The sequence below is a fragment of the Gobius niger genome (assembly GCF_951799975.1).
Source record: "Gobius niger genome assembly, chromosome: 3".
Taxonomy (NCBI): Eukaryota; Metazoa; Chordata; class Actinopteri; order Gobiiformes; family Gobiidae; genus Gobius; species Gobius niger.
This window is the reverse complement of record NC_136854.1, coordinates 44,495,037-44,518,542: the sequence shown is the minus strand read 5'-3', so window position 1 is coordinate 44,518,542 and position 23,506 is coordinate 44,495,037. Positions and strand designations below refer to the sequence as shown.

Here is a 23,506-nt window from a genome sequence, read left to right as displayed (position 1 = left end):
CAGTTCACCGTTTTTCCATCTTACCTGTTCTTACCTGTGCCCGTGGAAGAGCGCGGTCGCTTCCAACTTCACCCAGGTTTGGAGCTCTAGGAATACACTGGGAGAGGCCAAATGCTAACAACATCTTTGGTCGTTTTAACTCGTCTAAGCTCAGGTAAATATCACAGTCTGGAAAAACGGTGAACTGTTCCTTTAAGTACAGGCCAAAAAAATCTTTAAGGTTTCAGACCAATCCCTGCTGCTCCTCTGGCTCCTCAGCAGTTAGTTTTTTGTTATTGTGCAGCTTTGATACAGACGTGTGGTCACCAAAGCCTGTCCCGCCCCAGACTATACAAATCCACTTAACCCTCACTTTAACCAAGTGCATTTTCCCCAGTTCGGCTTCACCCAAATCTAAAGCGTACAGCCTATAGGCCAGCGTAATGCCTCACTTGAAAGCCCTTTTTTCCATTGCTTTATTTTGGTCACATATTTATTGGTCTTCTTAAGCTTTTTGTCACTTTTTTGGCGCTTTTCTGTCCCCGTTTCATCCTGGTTTTTGTCTCTACAGATTTGGGTAAAGCCAAACTGGAGGACGGAGGTGAAAACACACATTCCCTCCTGACGTGTGACGGCGTTTCGGGCGTTTTTCGGGTGTTTTTCGGGTTCTCAGACGGCGAGCGGAGCCGCGAGGCCGCTGGACATTTGTTCCAGAGTCTCCGCGTTGGCCGCACAAAGCAAAGACGTGTCCTGCAGGAGAGAGACCAGCTCCACGGAGTCCCGGGCCGGATCTGGAGCGGGATCATGGTTCACACTGAGACCCGGTGTCTGTCCCGGAGGAGGAGGGTCTGGACGGAGGGGCGGAGCCGGACCGGGACGTGGGGCTGGATCAGAGTCTGAACAGGGGATGAGAACTGGCCCCCGGTGCTCGGACGGGCCCGGAGTCTGGACCGGGTCGGGGGTTTCCGTCGGGTTTGGGTCGGGGCGGGGCCGGCTGCTGGGTGTCGGGTCCTTCAGGCCGCTCAGCCTCGAGGCCAGGGAGCGTTTCCGTCGGGTTTTGCGGATCTTCTTCCTCTCCGGGTCGTGGATGACGCCGTGACGCTGAAAACAAAACAACGCTCGTTTCTCTGGATACAATATTTTGTCCTATTTTTATTAAGCAAAAACAATTGTTCCCGCAGACTCATAGTAGGGAGGCACCGATACCACTTTTTCTAAAACCGATACGAGTACTTTGACTTAAAGGAATAGGCCACCGTTTTTACATACTAAAATATGTTCTTACCTCACTTTAGTCGAGTTAATATATCCCCGTCTGGTCTTTGTCCGTGCGCTCTGTCACGCAAACGGAGCCTCTCCCACATGTCACATAGCTCCGAAAAAGCTCACGATAGAAGCTACCAAGCTCTTCCACGTGTTCCCTATTTAAATAAAGTTACGTAAAGTGTTTTCATGCGAAGTATATTTACACAGAAATGTAACATGTCGATTTTATAAGCAAATAAAGAGGGGGACTATATTGTGAGGCGTAATGATACGAGGAGCAAAACGTCCGCGCAGTAACTCCTAAAGGTTATTGACGGAAGTGAGCGGGGGAAGTCTTTAGGAGTTACTGCGCGGACGTTTTGCTCCTCGTATCATTACGCCTCACAATATAGTCCCCCTTTTTATTTGCTTATAAAATCGACATGTTACATTTCTGTGTAAATATACTTCGCATGAAAACACTTCACGTAACTTTATTTAAATAGGGAACACGTGGAAGAGCTTGGTAGCTTCTATCGTGAGCTTTTTCGGAGCTATGTGACATGTGGGAGAGGCTGCGTATGTGTGAGCGCACGGACAAAGACCAGACGGGGATATATTAACACGTCTAAAGTGAGGTAAGAACATATCTTAGTATGTAAAAACGGTGGCCTATTCCTTTAAGTACTCGCCGATACCGAATACCGATACGAGTACAAGGCAATTTCTTCAACATTCTTACTTTTTTCACAGCAGATTGGTTTGTAATTAGTAAATTTACTCATGTACATTTCCTTAAGTAAAGTCGGCGACACATTTAAGTGCAGTTATATTAGAATTGTGCTGATGCCATTTATTTATTTATTTTATTTTCATTCAATATAATTTTTATTTTTTATGTCTCTGTCCATCACAGACAGAAAAGCCCATGTCCTAAAGCTCCTTAATGCCTGAGCTTTATTCATTTATGTGTTTTTATGTAACAATAGTATTGAGATGTTTCTTAAATGGTCTCTTTTCGTCTTTACTTCAGCTCCTGTAGATTTTCTCGTGTGTTTGTAGTAACTTAGCGAGAAGCTACAGCGTTTTCATTGTTCTGCTGCAGCTCATTTTCCCTCAATATAAACATGCTGTATGTCTTTAATCTGGATTTTCTGAGGACTTTTTAGTCGCTGGGTTAGTTTTTCAGATGAATAAACCCCTGGGCATAAAACGGCGTCAGAATGGCCAAAACTGTTAGCCGCGAGTTAGCATCGTTAGCCTGTATGTTGTAAACACTGCAGACGCTGCAGCGAGTTAGCATCGTTAGCCTGTATGTTGTAAACACTGCAGACGCTGCAGCGAGTTAGCATCGTTAGCCTGTATGTTGTAAACACTGCAGACGCTGTAGCGAGTTAGCATCGTTAGCCTGTATGTTGTAAACACTGCAGATGCTGCAGCGAGTTAGCATCGTTAGCCTGTATGTTGTAAACACTGCAGCGAGTTAGCATCGTTAGCCTGTATGTTGTAAACACTGCAGACGCTGCAGCGAGTTAGCATCGTTAGCCTGTATGTTGTAAACACTGCAGACGCTGCAGCGAGTTAGCATCGTTAGCCTGTATGTTGTAAACACTGCAGACGCTGCCGCGAGTTAGCATCGTTAGCCTGTATGTTGTAAACACTGCAGCGAGTTAGCATCGTTAGCCTGTATGTTGTAAACACTGCAGACGCTGCAGCGAGTTAGCATCGTTAGCCTGTATGTTGTAAACACTGCAGACGCTGCAGCGAGTTAGCATCGTTAGCCTGTATGTTGTAAACACTGCAGCGAGTTAGCATCGTTAGCCTGTATGTTGTAAACACTGCAGACGCTGCAGCTCTAACAACATTAAGCTCTGGTTAAATCCAGCTCAGACTCTGGTTTAGAGAGCGCAGTCTGTGATAAAGTCAGCTCTATGTGGATTATTGTGTTTACACTAAAGAATTCTCCAGTTTGTTATATTTTGTATATTCTCTCCTCAGCTGAGAGCTGCGCCTCGTAGCTGCGCCTCGTAGCTGCGCCTCGTAGCTGCGCCTCGTAGCTGCGCCTCGTAGCTGCGCCTCGTAGCTGCGCCTCGTAGCTGCACTGGCCGCACGTCAAATGGTATCGGTTTCTAGTATCGGGACCTCATGAATGAGTACAAGCCTGTGGTATCGGCCCGATACCCGATACTGGTATCGGTATCGGTGCATCCCTACCATAAATAATAGTTTATTTGGATAGTTGACGTTTGGGTCCTGAGACCTTCATCAGGCAAATTGTCTTATTTTTATTCAAAGTAAAGTATTTTTCTGATGAAAACTAAAAGTAGGGGCTGCTCGAGCTCGAGTATCGGAAACATAATAATCACGATTATTCATTATTTATTGGTTGCCGTAAAAAAGACTCGTAATCATGGCTCAAGAAGAAAACAGGAACAACACGGCCCCAGAGACGCACGTTTATGTGAAGAAACCAGTGAGTTAGTATTGAAGAGGTTAGCATGCTACCGGTTAGCATTTAGCTTCTACAGCTCAGCTCTGACCTCCAAACATCGAGCCCTGCATAGACCATGTGACAGAGCCGAGCTGTGACTGTAGTATTTCCTCAGTGTCATAGATGTGAGCCACACGTGTTGAAGCCATTGACAGTTGACTGAATGAACTGTCAATGGCCGACAGTCGCTAACCGGTAGCATGCTAACATCTTGAGCAGCATTAATGCTGACTAAGACTGAGACTCTGTTGACATGAAAACTGTAAAATCCCAGAGAAAGGTTTCCGTTTCCTCTTTGATGTGCTGATCTAGTCTGAGGCAGATCTTTAGTAAATCCTGCTGCAGCTCCACAGACGGAGCTGCTGCGTCTGAGCCACGTTTACTGGTTACTTCACATAAACGTGCGTCTCTGGGGCCGAGTTTTAACTGTTTTCTTTCTCTCTCTCTCTCTTCTTTTCTGTCTTTCATTTTCATCCTGAACACAGACATTGTTACATGTTGTAGTACTGCATAATTCTACTTCAGTATTCAAAATGGCCGCCTGAACCACGCGTGATGTCACTGGAAAAGCATGTATATGTGCCTTCCGCATGACGGGACACACGCTAATGAGCTCCAGATAAACTCGCCAACGTTTCATTTAAAATCTACATCTCAAAACCGCTGAAATGCAAATTAGTGGTGTCAGAATTTCTTATGTCTTTACTCTATTAACCCCTTAACCCCCGCCTGAACCGAGCACGTTTTCTCCAGTTTGGCTTTACCTCAATCCAAAAGCTTCTGGAAAAAAGGTGAGAAAATAGCAACAAAACTGAGACGAAAAATTGATGAAAAAGTGGCAAAAATGTGACAAAAATGTGACAAAAAATGACAAAAATGTGACAAAAATGTGACAAAAAAATTACAAAAATGTGACAAAAAATGTGACAAAAAATGGACAAAAAAAATGACAACAAAATTGACCAAAAATGAGTTGAATCCCCAACAAAAAAATGATGGAAAAAGAATGTGATGACATGAGGAAAAAGATCCTCTCGGTTCAGGCGGGAGTTAAGAGGTTAATGTACTTTTCAATCAGATTTCTCATCAAATGATTAGCCTATTGAAAACTGCTGTAGCAGAGAAGGATTTACTGTCAGTGTAAGATTTACTGTTCTTTAATCTGTGTCCAATTCAGTGTGTTTTACAGTGTTATTATCCTGCTGGTTATCACGACAAAGAGAATATCCTTTCTTTTTGGTCGCCATACAGATGTATTCGATACCAATCCTGACTCAAAACATGATTTTCCTGTGTATGAAGACTATGTACTATGTAAATATGGCCAAACTCGAGCTCACGAGTGTTGACCGAGAACTTCACGTCAGTAAATAACTGGGCCGAAGCGTGTCTGGCTCTGTAATATCCAACAGTGACAGTTTGTTTGCGTATCGAAGAGCCGCGTTTCCTTGTCAGAGATGTTGTAACAGATGGAGGTGAAAAAACGCTGCATAATTGTGTGGAAACACGATTGTTTTCTGTTGCATTCGCCATTAGTGTTTCCCTTCCAAATGTTGCGCTAGGGCTGCTCGATTATTGAAAAAATAATAATCACGATTATTTTTGTCATAAACAAAAGACAAAAATCCATCAAAAAAATGACAAAAATCCATCAAAAAAAGTGACAAAAATCCATCAAAAAAGTGACAAAAATCCATCAAAAAAGTGATAAAAATCCATCAAAAAAGTGATAAAAATCCAGCAAAAAAGTGACAAAAATCCATCAAAAAAATGACAAAAATCCATCAAAAAAGTGACAAAAATCCATCAAAAAAAAGGCAAAAATCCATCAAAAAAGTGACAAAAATCCATCAAAAAAGTGACAAAAATCCATCAAAAAAAGACAAAAATCCATCAAAAAAATGACAAAAAAACATCAAAAAAGTGACAAAAATCTAGCAAAAAAGTGACAAAAATCCATCAAAAAAGTGACAAAAATCCATCAAAAAAGTGACAAAAATCCAGCAAAAAAGTGACAAAAATCCAAAAAAGAAAAATTAGAAAAGAAAAACTGAAAAAAAAATTTTGAAAAAAAAAACATTAGAATTGATTTTTTGCGATTATGCTAATTTTGTAATCGTTTACTGTTGTAATCGAAATCGTAATCGAATTTCGATTGATTGAACAGCCCTATGTCGCGCGCTTGCATTCCTGGTCACGTGACTGGGAGACGCCCATACTCACGGTGAGGCTCTGCTTCATGGCGAAGCTCCGCCCACAGCCCGGGTGTGGACACGTGTGGGGCCTCTGCTCCTCGTGGAAGGACCCGATGTGGCTCTGGAGGTTGAAGGCGGTGGTGAAGGTCCTTTCGCAGCCGTCCCTCGGACACCGCAGCACTGAGCGCGTCTCGCCGTGCACGCGCTGGTGCTGCTTCAGGTTCCACTGGTCCGCAAACGTCTTGGCGCACTGGCCGCAGCCGTGCCGCGCCCGGTGCCGCTCCCTCCGGTGCGCCAGGTAATCCGTCCACGTCTTCCCGCTGAAGGCGCAGCCCGGCTCTGCGCACGGGTAGCCTCGGTGCACCTTCTCGTGGCGCTTCAGCACGCTGGGGAAGCGGAACCTCATGGCGCAGCCCTGGAAGGTGCACGGGTACTGCAGCGAGGTGGAATGCTGCTCACACATGTGGAACTTGAGCTGGCCTTTCTTCCTGAACTCCAGGCCGCAGCCCCCGTACGTGCAGGCGTACCTGCGCTCGCCGTGGTGTTGGCTGATGTGGCGCTGCCGGTTGGAGTTGGTGGTGAAGGCCTCGCCGCAGCCCTCCACGCTGCAGGGGAACGGTTTGTCTCCGCTGTGGATCAGCTCGTGACGCGCCAAGTGGTACGGGCTGCTGAACGACTTTCCTACGAAACAATCGGACACAGAATCGGTTAGGGCTGCACGATATATCGGAAGGAAAAACATCGCGATATTAGGTGATGCAACATCCGTATCGCGAGACGCCACAATATATCACAACATCACTAACGGCTGAGAGCGACACGTTTCTTTGCAAACTCAGCCACGAAAAGCACAGAATTATAAATGTGTAACCGCTTAACTCCCACCTGAGAATGTTTTCTCCAAATCTAAAAGTTTCTTCAAAACAGCAACAAAATAACAAGAAAATGAGGATAATTGACGAAAATTTTAAAAAGCGCTAAAAAGTGACAAAAAGTGACAAAAACTCAACAAAAAGTGACAATAGAGCAGCAAAAAAGTGGCAAAAATCCATAAAAAAAAGACAAAAATCCATTAATAAAAGACAAAAATACAGAAAAAAAGACAAAAATAAAGAAAAATTAAAGCCGCAAGCGGCATCGAACGGCCCTCGCGGGCCGTGCCTCCTTTAGCGCCTCTATCTATCCGTGCCACAACCCTACCAAGGGCGCCACACTGCATTTTATTGTCCTGATGTGCCATTAATCTTGGTCAGTAAACATCAAAAATACATTTTTAGCCTCTCCATGTGAATAATGGCTCCAGCCTGCAGAGGGCGCTGGCGCGCCCGTAATCTTTTTAATTTCACAATTAGCATCAGACGGCCCTAATGGGCCGTACTTCCATGACCACTGTCCACAAGCTCCTGACAGGGGGGCGCTAACGCGCTGTAATGTTGCATAATGTGATGTGTCAGCCCCATTAGATAACATGGGGGGCCCCGGACGTCACCATGGCAACACCGTACGAAGTACGATATGCGTCTCATTAGCTTTTTGGATCGGGACACCATCAACTATTTTTGTCCCGAATTTCATTCATTTTCGACAAACTAATTTTTTTCCCATAATGCAATTTTTATTTTGCACCTGGAGGGGGCGCTATTGCGCCCAATGTCACTTTTTCACATTTGTTGTGTCCAGGGGTGAAAGGTCAAAAAAATGTATATTTCCGATTTTTAATCGGAGTTTGTCTGTGCGAATGGGAGCAATTTTTAGTTTCTGATGAATCGCAAAATTCTTCGTAAAGATTGCGGCTTCGCCGCAAACAAACCGTAAAACATAGCCAAAAAATTTGGATGACTTTTGATGCCCCACATCTCGAGATGAGCTGGAGCGATTTTGAGCTCATTTGGTGAAACGCCCTAGGAGGAGTTCGTTAAAATGCGATGTCAGCGAAAACAATGACTCAGCATTCTCCGGATTTCTTGTCAAAATGGCGGACTTCCGGTTTGTCAGGGGGCGTGGCCACAATAATATTTTTTGTTTGTCATCACATGACGAATGTCTGTACCGAATCTCGTGGCTCTACGACAAAGTTGACGTTGGCCCAGATTGGTCCCGCCTCCATAGACGCAATGTATTTTGATTCACCATGGCAACACCGTACAAAATACGATATGTGTCTCATTGGCTTTTTGGATCGGGATGCCATCAACTATTTTTGTACCGAATTTCATCCATTTCCAACAAACTAATTTTTTTCCCATAATGCATTTTTTCTTCTGCACCTGGAGGGGGCGCTATCGCGCCAAATGTCACTTTTTCACATTTGCTGTGTCCAGGGGTGAAAGGTCAATAAAATGTATATTTCCGATTTTTAATCGGAGTTCGTTTGTGCGAATGGGAGCGATTTTGGGTTTTTGATGAATCGCAAAATACTTCGGAAAGATTGCGGCTTCGCCGCAAACAAACCGTAAAACATAGACAAAAAATTTGGATAACTTTTGATGCCCCACATCTCGAGATGAGCTGGAGCGATTTTGAGCTCATTTGGTGAAACGCCCTAGGAGGAGTTCGTTAAAATGCGACGTCAGCGTAAACGCTGACTCAGCATTTTCCAGACTTCCTGTCAAAATGGCGGACTTCCGGGTTGTCAGGGGGCGTGGCCACAATAATATTTTTTTTTTGTCGTCACATGACGAATATCTGTACTGAATCTCGTCGCTCTACGACAAAGTTTACTTCGGCCCCTCCCCCATTGGCGTAATGTATTTTGATTTTTGTAGGTGGCGCTGTCGCGCCATTTTTTTCCCCCCCAATATGAAACACACATTTTAATTAATTTTTCGCCGGACCTGAATTTTGGGCAAAGTTTGGTGAGTTTTCGACAATGTTCAGGGGGTCAAATTCCTGCTCAAAGAGCAGAAGAAGAAGAAGAAAGAAAGAAAGAATAATTAAAGCCGCAAGCGGCATCGAACGGCCCTCGCGGGCCGTGCCTCCTTTAGCGCCTCTATTGCCGTGCCATAACCATACCAAGGGTGCCACACTGCATTTTATTGCCCTGATGTGCCATTAATCGTTGTCTGTAAACATCAAAACAACATTTTTAGCCTCTCAATGTGAATAATGGCTCCAGCCTGCAGAGGGCGCTAGCGCGCCCATAAACTTTTTAATTTCACAATTAGCATCAGACGGCCCTGACGGGCCGTATTTCAATGACCACTGTCCACACGCTCCTGACAGGGGGCGCTAACGCGCTGTAATGTTGCATAATGTGAGATTCATGTGTCAGCCCCATTACAATAACATGGGGAGCCCCGGGCGTCACCATGGCAACACCGTACAAAATACGATATGGGTCTCATTGGCTTTTTGGATCGGGACGCCATCAACTATTTTTGTGCCAAATTTCATCCATTTCCGAGAAACTAATTTTTTTCCCATAATGCATTTTTTCTTCTGCACCTGGAGGGGGCGCTATCGCGCCCAATGTCACTTTGTTGCATTTGTTTTGTCCAGGGGTGAAAGGTCAATAAAATGTATATTTCCGATTTTTAATCAGAGTTTGTTTGTGCGAATGGGAGCGATTTTTAGTTTTTGATGAATCGCAAAATACTTCGGAAAGATTGCGGCTTCGCCGCAAACAAACCGTAAAACTTAGCCAAAAAATTTGGATAACTTTTGATGCCCCACATCTCGAGATGAGCTGGAGCGATTTTGAGCTCATTTGGTGAAACGCCCTAGGAGGAGTTCGTTAAAATGCGAAGTAAGCAAAAACGCTGACTCAGCATTCCCCGGACTTCCTGTCAAAATGGCGGACTTCCGGTTTGTCAGGGGGCGTGGCCACAATAATGTTTTTTTTTTGTCGTCACATGACGAATATCTGTACCGAATCTCGTCGCTCTACGACAAAGTTTACGTCGGCCCCTCCCCCATTGGCGTAATGTATTTCGATTTTTGTAGGTGGCGCTGTCGCGCCATTTTTTTTCCCCCCAATATTAAACACACATTTTAATTAATTTTTCGCCGGACCTGAATTTTGGGCAAAGTTTGGTGAGTTTTCGACTATGTTCAGGGGGTCAAATTCCTGCTCAAAGAGCAGAAGAAAGAAAGAAAGAAGAAAGAAAGAAAGAATTAAAGCCGCAAGCGGCATCGAACGGCCCTCGCGGGCCGTGCCTCCTTTAGCGCCTCTGTAACACCACTACATTTTATTGCCCTGATGTACCATTAATCCGTCAATAAACACAGACAAAAAGTTGCATTTTAGCCTGTCCTTGTGAATAATGGCACCCACCTGAAGAGGGCGCTAGCGCGCCCACTATATTTTATTGCCCTTGAGTGCCATTAATCTTTGTCAGTAAACATGAAAACGGCATTTTTTGCCTCCATGTGAATAATGGCTCCAACATGCAGAGGGCGCTAGCGCGCCCATAATCTATTTAATTTCACAAGCAGCATCGGGCTCTATTTCACTGACCACCGTCTGTGCCTCGATTGTTGCATCTCCATTGCCCTACCCTACCGAGGGCGCTAACGCGCCAACTACATTTTATGTCCCTGATGTGCCATTAATCTTTGTCAAAACTAAATATTTAGCCTGTCCATGCGAATAATGGCTCCAACCTGTAGTGGGCGCTAGCGCGCCCCAAATCTTTTTTGTTTCACAAGCAGCGTTGTACGGCCGTACTTCAATGACCACTGGCCACAAGCTCCTTATAGAGGGCGCTAACGCGCTGTAATGTTGTATAATGTGAGATCTATGTGTCTGTCCCGTCAGAAAAACATGGTGGGCCTCAGTCGTCTCCATGGCAACACCGTACAAAACACCGTGTGGTTCCTGTTAGCTTATTTTATCAGGATGCCATCAACTATTATTCTGCCAAATTACATACATTTCCTACAAACTAATTGTTTGACTACCAATGCATTTTTTCTTCTCAAACTAGAGGGGGCGCTATCGCGCCCACTGTCATTGGTTTACATTTGTTGTGTCCAGGGGTGAAGGGTCAATATACTGTTTATCTTTTTTTCATGGGAGTATTTTCACTTTTGTAGGTGGCGCTGTCGCGCCTTTTTTATTTCCCACAAATGGAGCACATGTTTCAAAAAAATAAAAATCATTTTAACATTGGGTAAAACTTTGTGACTACACATACAGAAGGCGCCAGCGTGCCTGGCATTTCTGACTTTACTTACATTAAGTGTGATTAAATCATGTGAGCGATCAGGCAAACACAGGATCTCATTATGCATCTCCACCTGTCATCAATGAACCACTATTCCACAGATTTAGCTTCTGTGTTGATTTATGTGAGTAACCCCCCCCAAAAAAACGACTTAAATGTTCAATAAATGTCATGCTATTGTTGCAAATGCAAATATGCATTCTCTGGCCACTTTCTGTCCTTTCTTTAAGAGCAAATATTTTCCATCAGTATAATACATGTCTTATTTAATTATTGTAAATCACGTCATCACAGGAGTAAAAGTATATCTGTATAATATCTGTATATAAAGTACAAAGAACTCCCAGTTTAGAAACTACATCTCTCAAACTCCAGTCTGAGTGATTAACCATTGAGCCAAAGAGAAACAGAAATCTACTAAGAATTGTGATAAAATAACTCTCCCCTGATCACACAGCTCTTGTGCAGATATAAGTATCTCAGAAACAAATCATCTCTCCTGTCCTGGTTTATATTTGTAGTCCTTAAACTCACTAAACTAATCATGTCCAAACGGAGGCTGTTTCTGTGTCTGTTTCTGCTCCGCACAGAGCACGTCTCCTCAGCCCCTCCCATCCCTGTGTATTTTCTGCCCAGTAACAGCGCCCCTCCCCTCCCCCACGAGCCCCACCCTCCCCTCCCTCCGCTCTGATTGGTGGAGAGACGGCGCATCTGTGACTCACTGGAGTCTATAAATAGAAGGGGGAGAGGACAGAGCGTTCCAGACTTCTGGAGAAGTCACTAGTGGTTGAACCAGAATCGTCTTCTCTACCTTTGGCTTGCCTTTGCGATCATCGGATCATTGGATTACTGTTTTTTGGTTGTTAGTCTTTTGTAGTCTTTTGTGAGTTTTATCGTCTTTTGTGTGGACTTTTTTTTTGGATTGAGGACATCTTCTTCGGCTGGAGAAAGGACCGTCTGATCGTCTTTGACTTCAGCAAAGAGCCACTTTCCCAGGAGAAGGTAAGAAAAAACAATGTTTTACTCTCTTTATTGCTGTTTATTTCAAATGTTGGGTTAAAGTGCTAGCTTTTTTGTGATTAAGTTTAGTTTTGTTTGTTAGCCTATTGTTCTCAGATGCTAATGTTGCTAGCAGGTGGTGTTTGAAGACCTCGTGCATTAAGGCTGGCTTTTGTGTGATTTAATTTACTTCTGCTGGATGCTTATTGTTGGCTAAATGTCTATCACGCTGTTGTAGGTTGACAGAGTTCATTAATGTTGGCTTTAGTTTGATTTTCGTTTAGTTGTGGATGGAGGCCTCGTGTTTTCTTCATATGCTAATGCAGCTAGCAGGCTTTTTTTCTATGTCACTGCCCTGTGCAACGTGTTCAGTGATCACATAATAGAGCTAAAATAATGGCATAAAGATGCTAAATGTGCTATCACGCTGTTGTAGGTCGACCACATTCATTAATATTGGCTTTAGGTTGATTTTCGTTTAGTTGTGGATGAAAGCCTCATGTTTTCTTCATATGCTAATGCGGCTAGTAGGCTTTTTTCACTGTGCCTTTGAAGTTGCGTCTCATGCTCCGGCGGCCATTACGTCTCTTCCATGTGCTATTATCTGCATAACACGGCGGCCATTTTGTGTCTCATGTGTAACAGGGCTCTGTTTTATTGATCCATGTTAACTTTACTGTCGTGTTCTGACCTGGCTCATGGTCCAGTCTCAGTGTGGTACTGGTTCAGACCTAATGTTCCTCCTCGTGAGAGGTGTCTGTGTGATGGAGAGCCGCCATTTTGATTCTGGGACTGTGTTTGCATTAAACCTGCTGGTTCATCTTTTTTCATTCGTCATGTTGTAAATATGTTTTGGAACAGTTTTATAGTGTCACTTAACACCTAATGTTTCTTAAACAAAATAGCATGTTTTTTTAAAAACTGATTTTATGGAGATTAAGTTGGCTTTTCTATCCTTTTCAAATCACTATCTTATTGAAGTTGTTTTGTTAGTGAGGAACACTCTTATTTCTTGTTTGCATTAGGTGAAATGGTCCAGTTATTAACAGTTAGATCCTCTGTGGTGATGTGTTTTTTTTGTGTTTCTCTGCTGTGAGAGCGTGTGTGATGAGGCTGTTTTATTGTGTGATGTGAAGGTAATGTAATGTAATTGTGTAATGTTCTGACTAAGGTTATGGTTCAGACCTGCTGTGAGGGGGAGGATGCTGCTCCTCTGTTTGTTATTGCAGCCAATGCTGTCGACCTGTTGGTTCATGACTTGTCATCTTTCATGATGTGGAACATTCAGATTTATTGCACATGTTCTCTATGAAGATTTCTGCTTTAGTTCTGATGTTCTAGGTTAAGATTGAGTTGGTGTTTTGTGTTTTAAGTTGCATCGTGTATTTCTGATTAGTCCGCTTTTTGCAATTGCTCATCTGATCTGTTTGTGAATGTTTGAAATTGGCAATAGTTTTCAGTTGCTCATATAATCTGGAATGTTCCCACTGTGTGGCTTTAAAGTGATGGTCTGTACATTTCAGGCTAGTTTCTCGTTCTGTTAATGTCCTTGTGTTTTACTTAAAGCTTCATTGTGTAACTTTTAGGAGTGTTTTAAAGACCACTGTGATGGAAAGTAAAGGTGCCATGTTGACCACTCATATACAACCGCTGGGTCACTACAAGGTCAAATACACACATTTGATCTGTTTTTACTCTGACACCTCACAAGTAAATCATCATTTAAAACTGTTGTGAAGAAGTCTTTGTTCTTGGTTTTGCCTGTTTGCATTGGGTGAAATTTGGAGCACAATTAGCCTCTGTGTGGTGGTGGTTTTTGCTGACTCTCTGCTGTGGTAGCGTGTGTGATGTACAGGTGTTTATATTATAATATCTGAAGTGCAGTGCTGTGGGCAGCCATTTCGTCTTTGTAAAAGGTTCATACTGTCTTGTTAGGTTAAGTCTATTCCAGTTTTGTTCTTTTAGTAACACAGAAGGTTTAGTTTACCTGCTTCACTAGTTTCAATCACTTCCTGTGATCTTCCTCTGGAAGGAGGGAGATGAAGAAGATCACAGGAAGCGATCGAAACTAGTGAAGGAGGTAAACTAAACCTTCTGTGTTACTAAAGGAACAAAACTGTAATAGGCAGCCATTTTGTGTCTGCAGGACAGTTGCTCAGGCGGTTTTATTGCAATGTGAATATACATGGGTAACACTTTATTTTACATTACCCTTGATTACTTTGTACCTGCCACATTTAGTACAATGTAATGTTCTATGTAACCATAACACATGGTTACAGAGCAGATTACACTCTACTAAATGTGGCAGGTACAATGTATCAGTGGTAGTGTAAAATAAAGTGTTACCTATAAATGTACTGTTATAGTGATTCATGTCAACATTACTGTAGTGTTCTGGTACTGGTTCAGACCTGATGTAGGGTTTGTACTTGTGAGAGGAGGTTCTATGTGTTTAAGGACAGCCGCCATTTTGTGTCAGATATGATACTGCTAATGTGTTTGCATTAGACTTGTTGGCTCGACTGTGACACTTCACAAATAAATCATCATTTAAAACTATTTTGTTCTAGTAGCTTAGCTGTTTGTGGGGAACAAGTCTTTGTTGGTGTAGCCTGTAGTGTTGTGTGAAAATGTCCAGTTTTGACACAGTTGGCATCTATTTGTTTGCTTTTTTCTGGTTCTCTGTTGTGAGATTGCATGTGATGAACAGGAGTACATATTCTCTGAAGCGCAGTGCTCTGGGTGGTCATTGTGTGTATTGCAGGTCATTCTGTTTTATTGTGTGACGTGAGGATAAATGCTGTGACAGCGTGTGTGATGATATAAATGTAATGTTCTGACTAAGGTTATGTTTCACACGTGTTTGTCCTTGTTTGAAGAACACGTCTGTGCTGAGCTGTGTTTGCATTAGACGTTTCAGTTCATGATTTAAACATCTTTAATGTTGTGGACAGTTTTATCAAGTCATGTGAATGTTCATGCAGTGATGATGACAGTCTTGTTGAAGACTTGGTTTAGTTCTGTGTTTTGGGGATCATTTTAATATGGCAGGTCTTCTATTCACAATAAAGTCTGACCCTGGCTCATGGTCCAGTCTCAGTGTGGTACTGGTTCAGACCTAATGTTCCTCCTCGTGAGAGGTGTCTGTGTGATGGAGAGCCGCCATTTTGATTCTGGGACTGTGTTTGCATTAGACCTGCTGGTTCATCTTTTTTTATTCGTCATGTTGTAAATATGTTTTGGAACAGTTTTATAGTGTCACTTAACACCTAATGTTTCTTAAACAAAATAGCATGTTTTTTTAAAAACTGATTTTATGGAGATTAAGTTGGCTTTTCTATCCTTTTCAAATCACTATCTTATTGAAGTTGTTTTGTTAGTGAGGAACACTCTTATTTCTTGTTTGCATTAGGTGAAATGGTCCAGTTATTAACAGTTAGATCCTCTGTGGTGATGTGTTTCTTTTGTGTTTCTCTGCTGTGAGAGCGTGTGTGATGAGGCTGTTTTATTGTGTGATGTGAAGGTAATGTAATTGTGTAATGTTCTGACTAAGGTTATGGTTCAGACCTGCTGTGAGGGGGAGGATGCTGCTCCTCTGTTTGTTATTGCAGCCAATGCTGTCGACCTGTTGGTTCATGACTTGTCGTCTTTCATGATGTGGAACATTCAGATTTATTGCACATGTTCTCTATGAAGATTTCTGCTTTAGTTCTGATGTTCTAGGTTAAGATTGAGTTGGTGTTTTGTGTTTTAAGTTGCATCGTGTATTTCTGATTAGTCCGCTTTTTGCAATTGCTTATCTGATCTGTTTGTGAATGTTTGAAATTGGCAATAGTTTTCAGTTGCTCATATAATCTGGAATGTTCCCACTGTGTGGCTTTAAAGTGATGGTCTGTACATTTCAGGCTAGTTTCTCGTTCTGTTAATGTCCTTGTGTCTTACTTAAAGCTTCATTGTGTAACTTTTAGGAGTGTTTTAAAGACCACTGTGATGGAAAGTAAAGGTGCCATGTTGACCACTCATATACAACCGCTGGGTCACTACAAGGTCAAATACACACATTTGATCTGTTTTTACTCTGACACCTCACAAGTAAATCATCATTTAAAACTGTTGTGAAGAAGTCTTTGTTCTTGGTTTTGCCTGTTTGCATTGGGTGAAATTTGGAGCACAGTTAGCCTCTGTGTGGTGGTGGTTTTTGCTGACTCTCTGCTGTGGTAGCGTGTGTGATGTACAGGTGTTTATATTATAATATCTGAAGTGCAGTGCTGTGGGCAGCCATTTCGTCTTTGTAAAAGGTTCATACTGTCTTGTTAGGTTAAGTCTATTCCAGTTTTGTTCTTTTAGTAATACAGAAGGTTTAGTTTACCTGCTTCACTAGTTTCAATCACTTCCTGTGATCTTCCTCTGGAAGGAGGGAGATGAAGATCACAGGAAGCGATCGAAACTAGTGAAGGAGGTAAACTAAACCTTCTGTGTTACTAAAGGAACAAAACTGTAATAGGCAGCCATTTTGTGTCTGCAGGACAGTTGCTCAGGCGGTTTTATTGCAATGTGAATATACATGGGTAACACTTTATTTTACATTACCCTTGATTACTTTGTACCTGCCACATTTAGTACAATGTAATGTTCTATGTAACCATAACACATGGTTACAGAGCAGATTACACTGTACTAAATGTGGCAGGTACAATGTATCAGTGGTAGTGTAAAATAAAGTGTTACCTATAAATGTACTGTTATAGTGATCCATGTCAACATTACTGTAGTGTTCTGGTACTGGTTCAGACCTGATGTAGGGTTTGTACTTGTGAGAGGAGGGACGATGTTCTGTGTGTTTAAGGACAGCCGCCATTTTGTGTCAGATATGATACTGCTAATGTGTTTGCATTAGACTTGTTGGCTCGATTGTGACACTTCACAAATAAATCATCATTTAAAACTATTTTGTTCTAGTAGCTTAGCTGTTTGTGGGGAACAAGTCTTTGTTGGTGTAGCCTGTAGTGTTGTGTGAAAATGTCCAGTTTTGACACAGTTGGCATCTATTTGTTTGCTTTTTTCTGGTTCTCTGTTGTGAGATTGCATGTGATGAACAGGAGTACATATTCTCTGAAGCGCAGTGCTCTGGTTGGTCATTGTGTGTATTGCAGGTCATTCTGTTTTATTGTGTGAAGTGAGGATAAATGCTGTGACAGCGTGTGTGATGATATAAATGTAATGTTCTGACTAAGGTTATGTTTCACACGTGTTTGTCCTTGTTTGAAGAACACGTCTGTGCTGAGCTGTGTTTGCATTAGACGTTTCAGTTCATGATTTAAACATCTTTAATGTTGTGGACAGTTTTATCAAGTCATGTGAATGTTCATGCAGTGATGATGACAGTCTTGTTGAAGACTTGGTTTAGTTCTGTGTTTTGGGGATCATTTTAATATGGCAGGTCTTCTATTCACAATAATGTCTGACCCTGGTGGGTCTTATTGTTTGTGTAGGCCATGCAGAGTTCTAGTTCTTGTTTAGTCCTGTAGTGTCACGTTTTTACTGTACAGTTTTGTGCAACAGTTAAGTTGATCTGTTTGTGTATGTTTTGGTTCTCTGTGTGAGATTGTGTGTGATGAACAGGAGTAGTTCTAAGGCTTTGTATTTTAAAAAGGCATTATGTTTACTCTTGTTGTTTCTGTGGTGCTGTGGCCATGTTGTGACTCACAGGACAGTGGTTTTGTTGTATTGATTCATGTGAACTTTCCTGTAGTGTTCTGGTACTTGTGAAAGCGTGCAAGAGGATATAATGTTTGGTTCTCTTTCTGTTTGTTTATGTCCTTGTGTCTTAAAAGTGCATTGTTCATATTTTAGATTTAATCTAAATGAGTTCTGTTGTTGGGAGGACTCTGTTTACATGGTTTGTTTGTAGTTTGTTGAGTTCTGGTCCAAGCTTAGTGCGGATGTTGTTTCAGTGTAAGGTTTGTTAATGTCCTTGTGTCTTAAAGCTGCATTATGTAACTTTTATGTGGAAAAATAGTTTATATTTGTGGGTATTTGACCTTGTAGTAACCCAGTGGGTGTATGAGTGGTCAGCATGGTGCCTTTACTTTCCATCACAGTGGTCTCTATGACGCTCCAGGATCAATTGTTTTAAAAGGTTTTCACTGCTGACTGAGCCTCATCAGAAAACGAAAGTTACGTATGTAACTACGGTTCTATGAATCCCGGATGACCGCCAGAGCTTCTCTGTCAGTGCTTACAGCACCGCCTCTGGCGGTCAGGAGGGAACCTACTTAACAATTGATCCAGGAGTGTTTTAAAGACCACTGTGGTGGAAAGTAAAGGTGCCATGTTGACCACTCATATACAGCCGCTGGGTCACTACAAGGTCAAATACACACATTTGATCTGTTTTTACTCTGACACCTCACAAGTAAACCATCATTTAAAACTGTTGTGAAGAAGTCTTTGTGCTTGGTTTTGCCTGTTCGCATTGGATGAAATGTCCAGTTTTGAACAGTTAGCACCTATTTGTTTGCTTTTTCTGGTTCTCTGTTGTGAGATTGCTTGTGATGAACAGGAGTACATATTCTCTGAAGTGCCGTGCTCTGGGTGGCCATTGTGTGTATTGCAGGTCATTCTGTTTTATTGTGTGATGTTTGGATAGATGCTGTGAGAGCGTGTGTTAAGAACAGGAGTGTTGGCATGGCTGAAGGTTCAGCCTCAGTATGGTGCTCGTTCAGACCTGATGTAGTATTTATCGTTGTGACAGCACATCTGTGTGATAGAGAGCGGCCATTTTGTCTCAGATGTTTTGGTTCATGATTTCTCATCTTTCATGTTGTGGAACAGTTTCATTGTGTCGCGTATTCATGTTTGTTTTTGGTGCAGACTTGGTTTTGTTCTGTGTCTTGTTGATTTGATTTATTTGTTTTCATTTTAAGCTAACTTGATAGATTCCTCTAAGATTTAATCTTAATGATTTCTGTTCCTGGTGGGACTGTTTACATGTTTTGTATAGTTTGCATTCTGGTCCAAGCTTGGTGCGGATGTTTCAGTTTAAGGTTTGTTTCTCGTTCTGTTTGTTAATGTCCTTGTGTCTCACTTAAAGCTGCATTATGCAACTTTTATGTGGAGAAAATAGTTGATATTTGTGGGTATTTGACCTTGACCCTGAAGTGCAGTGCTGTGGGTGGCCATTTTGTCTTTGTAAAAGGTTCATACCGTCTTGTTAGGTTAAGTCTAGTACAGTTTTGTTATTTTAGTAAGACAGAAGGTTTAGATTACCTGCTTCACTAGTTTTGATCACTTCCTGTGATCTTCCTCTGGAAGAAGGAAGATGAGGAAGATCACAGGAAGCGATCAAAACTAGTGAAGCAGATCAGCTAAACCGTCTGTCTTGCTAAAAGAACAAAACTGTAATAGGCAGCCATTTTGTGTCTTGCAGTACAGTTGCTCAGGCGGTTTTATTGTATGATGTGAATATAAATGGGTGTGTAATAACACATGGTTACATAGAACACATGGTTACAGAGCAGATTACACTGTACTAAATGTGGCAGGTACAATGTATCAGTGGTAGTGTGAAATAAAATGCTACCTATAAATGTAATGTTATATTGATTCATGTCAACATTACTGTAGTGTTCTGGTACTGGTTCATACCTGATGTAGGGTTTGTACTTGTGAGAGGAGGGACGATGTTCTGTGTGTTTAAGGACAGCCGCCATTTTGTGTCAGATATGATACTGCTAATGTGTTTGCATTAGACTTGTTGGCTCGACTGTGACACTTCACAAATAAATCATCATTTAAAACTATTTTGTTCTAGTAGCTTAACTGTTTGTGGGGAACAAGTCTTTGTTGGTGTAGCCTGTAGTGTTGTGTGAAAATGTCCAGTTTTGATACAGTTGGCACCTATTTGTTTGCTTTTTTCTGGTTCTCTGTTGTGAGATTGCTTGTGATGAACAGGAGTACATATTCTCTGAAGTGCCGTGCTCTGGGTGGTCATTGTGTGTATTGCAGGTCATTCTGTTTTATTGTGTGATGTTTGGATAGATGCTGTGAGAGCGTGTGTTAAGAACAGGAGCGTTGGCATGGCTGAAGGTTCAGCCTCAGTATGGTGCTCATTCAGACCTGATGTAGTATTTATTGTTGTGACAGCACATCTGTGTGATAGAGAGCGGCCATTTTGTCTCAGATGTTTTGGTTCATGATTTCTCATCTTTCATGTTGTGGAACAGTTTCATTGTGTCGCCTATTCATGTTTGTTTTGGTGCAGACTTGGTTTGGTTCTGTGTCTTGTTGATTTGATTTATTTGTTTTCATTTTAAGCTAATTTTAACTTGATAGATTCCTCTAAGATTTAATCTAAATGAGTTCTGTTCCTGGTGGAACTGTCTACATGTTTTGTATAGAGTTTGCATTCTGGTCCAAGCTTGGTGCGGATGTTTCAGTTTAAGGTTTGTTTCTCGTTCTGTTTGTTAATGTCCTTGTGTCTCACTTAAAGCTGCATTATGCAACTTTTATGTGGAGAAAATAGTTGATATTTGTGGGTATTTGACCTTGTGTTTGACAGCGGCTGTTTTCTTGATTCATGTGAACTTTACTGTAGTGTTCTGGTCTGGCTTAGGGTTCAGCTTCAGAGTGGTACTGTTTCAGACCTGATGCAGGGTTTGTATTTGTGACATGTCTGTGGTAGGAGGAGGAGCTGCCCTGTGTTTAAAGGCCCTATGTGACTTTGTTGATTGCAAACACAGAAAAGGAAATCACTAAATTAAAATGTTGTTTGTGGGCCAAACTCATTCCTAACTTTCGGAACATATTTGTAGCATCCAAAATTGTCAGTTTAAAGCCAATATATTAGACCTGTTGGTTCTTTCTTGTTGTGGAGCAGTGGCATGTTTTAATGTAGTGATGATAACACTGTTGGTGCAGACTTGGTGTGGCTCTGTGTCTTGTGTACGTCTTTTTTGTTTATTGCCTTATACCTGATGGGTCCCACTAATGATGAATTCTACAGTTCAGATGAATTCTGCAGTTTAGATCATTTGACTGTTTTGAGTTAATAGTTTTTAGTTGCTTATGTTATGTGGAATGTTTTGATGAAACGGGCCGTAAATGACTGTCTTCTTGGTACAACTGAGATAGTGGCTTAGTACTGCTTGGGATAAGGTCTTTCTTTTGTTACTCTTTGGTGAAAATTTGGGAAGTGGAGCGTTTTCTGTTGTCAGATTTGGAAATGTATTGTCTGTGTCTGGCAGGTTGACTAAATCTCACTTTAGGCTATATTTGGTGTTAAACTAGATACATCTAGGATCATGTGGTTTTGGTTTTGCTGGTTCTGGCTTGGTCCATGTCTGGTCCTGTCTGTGAGGACACTGAGGACAGAAGTTGTTTCACATTAAACCTGAATTAAATCTTTAGCTGTTGACAGTGTGGACTGAGTCATACCAGTCCATGCTGTGGTCGTCTCTGCCTCAGTCCATTGATGCCAGAATGAGGTCAGTACCTTCTACAGCACCATCACAAGACTGAGGCTAGGATGATATGAAGTGTTGTTTCTCTATGCGTCTGACTTTAGTTTAAGACATGGCTACTTCGGTTTGATTGTTTGACCATTGTGTTGTTTACTCATTCCACTTTTGTATTTCAGATGCCGCGCGGCAAGGGGTCCAGGCGATCCCTTGCGGCCAAGAGGAGGAGGGAGAAGCAGCTCGCGGGGCAGTGCGTTGTTCCTGAGGAGGAGCTCGCGGGGCAGTCTTCTGTTCCCGTCGAGCTGCTCCCGGGGCAGTGCGCTGTACCTGACGAGCTGCTTGCGGGGCAGTCCGCTCTTCCCGAGGAGGAGCTCGCGGGGCAGTCCCCTGTTCCCGTCGAGCTGCTCCTGGGGGAGTCGTCTGGTCCCGTCGAGCTGCTCCCGGGGCAGTCGGCTGTTCACGAGGAGGAGCTCGCGGGGCAGTCCGCTGTTCCCGTCGAGCTGCTCCCGGGGCAGTCGGCTGTTCCTGAGGAGGAGCTCGATCCCTCTCCTCTTTGGCCCCCCGTCGAGGAACGTAAGTGGATTTCAGAATACTTCCACCTCCTTTTTAATTCTGTTTGATATTACAATGATTTCTCTTGTCTTTGAAGCCCGTGGACCCGGCTACCGACACCGTCCCCAGGTTTGGCCCACTGGAGTGTCCGGGAAGCAGCACCGGCTGGTGCTCCCGCAGGAGTCTCCCGACAAGAAGGCAAGTTCACGAGTTTGAGAAGGAAATAAATGTGTGACTTTTGATGTGCTGACAATCACTAAATACAGATTGTTTCTTTTTTGGTCTTAGTTCATTCTGCTTGTCGGGAACTCCCATCTGCGAGCCATCGTGGACCAGCACGTGCCGATGCAGGAGGGGCACTATTCCTTCGGCTTCAGCGCGACGCCTGGTGGTGGACCCTCGCACATCCACAGGGAGCTGGCTGGGACCACCCTGCCCCGAGGTGGGTACAGTTGTACTAGCAACATTTTAGCCTTTTAAAAAAAAAAAAAAAAAAATTTTTTTTTTTTTTTTTTTTTTTTTTACATTTTTGAAATGTCTCATATAGTTCAGCACGTTTGACCTCTGACCCTTCTCTTGTTGTCAGAGCCAGCTCTTGTCGTTCTGATGGCACCCTGCAACGGACTGACGACGTGCCGGACGTTGGACCAGGCTGCGAGGGAGTTCGGCCAGCTCCTGGCCTACGTCTGTGGACGCTGGCCCAAGGTGTGTACTTCACTTCTATGAGGTCTGAAAGTACTTCATTATTGTATTTAATATGTCTAAATTGTAATTTTGTGTTCGTAGGTGTGTGTCGTGGATTTTCCACCTCGGCTTAGCGCTGGGGTGGAGATTCAGACCCTCCTTCGGCAGGCGTACCACCGCATCGCTGTTGGCATGGGTATGTATAAAAAATGCAACTGTCATCACTATTTTCCTTAGAGTGGCGCATACTTTAACATGTTCTTTTTGTTGCTAACATCTGTTTTAGGGATCCGCTACTTCCGTGTAGCACACAAGTTTCCCCGGAGCAAAGGGCATCTGTGGGCCAGGGATGGTGTAAGTACAGTCTCTCTCTTTAAAGTTGACCATTTTAATGACTGTTGTTTTATTTAACGTGGGTGAATGATGTGTTTCAGACTCACCTGAGCGACGACTTTGGCATGCCCATCCTCGTCCAGCTGCTGTGGCAGGCGTGCTACATGCAGCTGGAGCTGGATGACGCTGCCGCTGTTGCGCCGGTGTCTCCTCCCCCGCCCCGCCCGGTCACCAGGAGGGTTTCCCCAAGAGTGGAGGTGCCCGAGCCGCTGCCCGTGCCACCTCCACCCCCTCCTGAGTGGACAGAGGTTCGACGGGGCAGCAAGGTGAGAAACTGTTCCTGTTTTGTTAAAGCATTGTTAACTGAAGTTGCATTTTACTGACTGCTTTGTGTTTATCTCT

General features: G+C 42.9%; 1 protein-coding gene across 1 annotated transcript in view; it reads right to left on the bottom strand.

The window, feature by feature from the left end:
• Positions 1-648: 648 nt before the first annotated feature.
• Positions 649-23,506, bottom strand: part of LOC306961120 (transcription factor IIIA-like) — a gene marked incomplete at its 3' end in the record, with an annotated part of 44,054 nt that continues 21,196 nt past the window's right edge. Inside the window, exons 2-3 of the mRNA XM_079553736.1 lie at positions 5,939-6,591; positions 649-1,080 (exon numbers count right to left, since the gene is read on the bottom strand). Coding sequence (XP_079409862.1) covers positions 649-1,080; positions 5,939-6,591 — 1,085 coding nt within the window. The remainder of the gene's footprint in view (positions 1,081-5,938; positions 6,592-23,506) is intronic.